Below are 2,642 nucleotides of genomic sequence, written 5' to 3'. Positions count from 1 at the left end.
GTCACCAATTGTTTCTGCCCATTTAGCAGGGGTCCTATTCCTCCCTGGGCCTTCCTTTTACTCCCTATATATCTAAAAAACAATTTCTTGTTGTCCTTTACTTGGGATGCCATCCTCAGCTCCATGGCAGCTTTGGCCCGTCTAACTGCCTCCCTACAAGCGCGAGCAGAGGAGGCATATTCATCTTTGGTGATCTCTCCCCGTTTCCACTTTTTATGTGCTCCCCTTTTGGCCCTTAGGCTGCCCTGGATTTCTCTGGTCAACCAAGGAAGCCTCCTGGCCCCTTTCCCTCTTTTTCCTCCCATCGGGATCGTCTCCCTTTGTGCCTGATGTACACAAACTACACGGCACGGAGTGAATCCAGGCTGATTTGGACAGGCTGGGGAAATGGACCGAACAGAATAGGATGCAGTTTAACAAGGATAAGTGTCAGTAGCACACCTGCAGAAAGGGATCGCGGAGTCGTAGTCGACTCCAAAATGAACATGAGTCACCAGTGTGATGAGATAGTAAGTAAAGCTAACCGCACCCTGTCTCGCATAAGTAGGTGCATCACAACAGGTCTAGGGAGGTGATCCTTCCCCTCTATGCGACACTGGTCAGGCCACAGCTGGAGTACTGTATCCAGTTTTGGGCACCACACTTCAGGAAGGATGCGGATGGCCTGGAGAGGGCTCAGAGGAGGGCCACTCATCTGGTTAAAGGCCTACAGAAACCCCCTAAATGGACGGACTGGGAGAACTGAACCTCTTCAGCCTCCCCAAAAGGAGGCTGAGAGGTAATTGCATGGGCGCCTACGAACTCATGGGGTGGGGGGTAGCAAGAAATAGGGGATACAATGTTTACCAGGGCAGCTGTCAGGGTAACTAGAAATAATGGCCACAAACTGGAAGACAGCAAATTCAGATTGGACATCAGGAAATAAAACCTTTATAGTGAGGGTTGCCAAAATATGGAATAAGCTCCAAGAGAGGTGGTGCTGTCCCCTTTCCTGGAGGTGCTTAAAAGGAGATTGGACACCTGGCTGGAGTCATCTGAGCGCATGCGCACATAACCACCCCGCCGTCCGCACTAGCCCGGCACTCCCGTGACCGCCTTATGACTGTCCCTACGCCGGCCTATAATTCCCAGCATGCCCTGCGCGCCCCGTGGTCCTGATGATGCCCTCTAAGGGGACGTAAGTGCGCGCTTGATCCGTTAGTCACCGTCGGGAGCAAAGTTGGACCTCCCGAATATCTCCCCCCGACCCTTCCTCGACAGGCAGCTGGAGCCTGCCTTCAGCTTGCTCCGGACGGAGCTTTTTTTTTTTTTTTTTTCCTTCTTTTTTTTTTTTTGGTCAGGCGCCGATTTGGGCACCCCCTTCGCGAGACAGAGCGGGAGGCCCCCTCTCACACATCCCGGAAGTAGCGGCGCGGAGCGGGCGGCAGGACCTGGGCGGGGGGCTGGGGCCGCCGCTGTCCCCACCGTCATGGCAGCGCGGGGCCCGGGCTCCTCCGAGCACCTGGAGCGGCTGCACGAGATCTTCCGGGAGCTGCACGGGCAGCTGCGCGTCCTCCCCGAGCGCCTACGGGGCGGCTTGGCCGGTGAGTGAGTGCGGCCGGGGTCGGGGGAGCTGCAGGCGCGGCCCCGGCCCCTTCCACTTTGCCGCTGGATCCGGGCCGGGTGCGGCCCCGGCACTGCCCATCGGGGTGCCCGCCACAGCGGCCGAGCACCTCTCAGTGTAGCCGCGTGTGTAGGGTGCCAGTGCCACCCCTCCAGGATTGCCCTGGATCCCAGGAATTATCTGTGAATCTCCAGGAGACTGCTGGGAGTCGCCCAGGGGGTAAATGATGGGGCACTCTTTAAAATAAATGTTAAATACAGTAGTGCAGTGGGCTTTTAAAATGTAACAGTAATGTGAATTTGCCTTGCTGATGTAAATCTGCACGCTGTAATTAAAGTCCTTACGTGAAACCTCACGGAATAGATTCAAACAGAGTTGGCGACCCTGTGGGTGTGCAGGCATTACTGTATTTGTGCCATCATTTCAACCCTTGTATGATATACACTCAACAGTAGTAAAAGTGTTCAAAATGTCCAATAACTTTTGAGGCAGCTCACTGAGGCAGCATATGCAAAACCCAAGGTGCTCTTGGGAAGTTTTTTGTTAATATTGTTCGTGTTCCAGGTCAAACTAGCCAAATCCTATCAATTGAGCCAGAACTCAGTTGTTTCAAAGCCCGCGTCGACTGAGCAGGCAGAACTCGATCATTCTGAACACCACGTGTCGCACTAGAACCCGTGAGCATCCTCTGTTCCAGGCTGTCTCCTTAGGATTTCAGATACTACCAAGTCCATTGTCAGTAGGGGTGCAATGATAAAGATTTTTTTGGCTGATACCAATGGTCAATTGTTAACCAGCTATATTGACTGATGCAGATCAGATTGCTGACATGCAGCCTAGCAGTTTGGGGAGCAAGGTCCAGCTGGTAAGTCTGTGGGGTGGAAGGGGAGGGGGAGGGAAGGGGCATGGCAGGGGTAGATCAAGGCCCCCTCGGTGAGGGAGGGAGTGGGGCAGGAGCAGGCACTGCCCAGCTGGGGTGGGATGTGGGACGGAGGCGCAACGAGGGGGGGCAGCTCCCGCCACTGTGCGCAAATCTGGG

At 54.7% G+C, this 2,642-nt stretch overlaps 1 protein-coding gene across 1 annotated transcript in view; it reads left to right on the top strand.

The window, feature by feature from the left end:
* Positions 1-1,157: 1,157 nt before the first annotated feature.
* Positions 1,158-2,642, top strand: part of VTI1B (vesicle transport through interaction with t-SNAREs 1B) — a 24,803-nt gene continuing 23,318 nt past the window's right edge. The window contains exon 1 of the mRNA XM_006021397.3: positions 1,158-1,583. Within this exon, the coding sequence (XP_006021459.1) occupies positions 1,469-1,583 (115 nt within the window). The 5' untranslated portion in view covers positions 1,158-1,468. The remainder of the gene's footprint in view (positions 1,584-2,642) is intronic.

Source organism: Alligator sinensis, unplaced genomic scaffold (genome assembly GCF_000455745.1).
Source record: "Alligator sinensis unplaced genomic scaffold, ASM45574v1 scaffold768_5, whole genome shotgun sequence".
NCBI lineage: Eukaryota > Metazoa > Chordata > Crocodylia > Alligatoridae > Alligator > Alligator sinensis.
The sequence above is the reverse complement of the archived record's forward strand: the minus strand, read 5'-3'. Positions and strand labels throughout refer to the sequence as shown.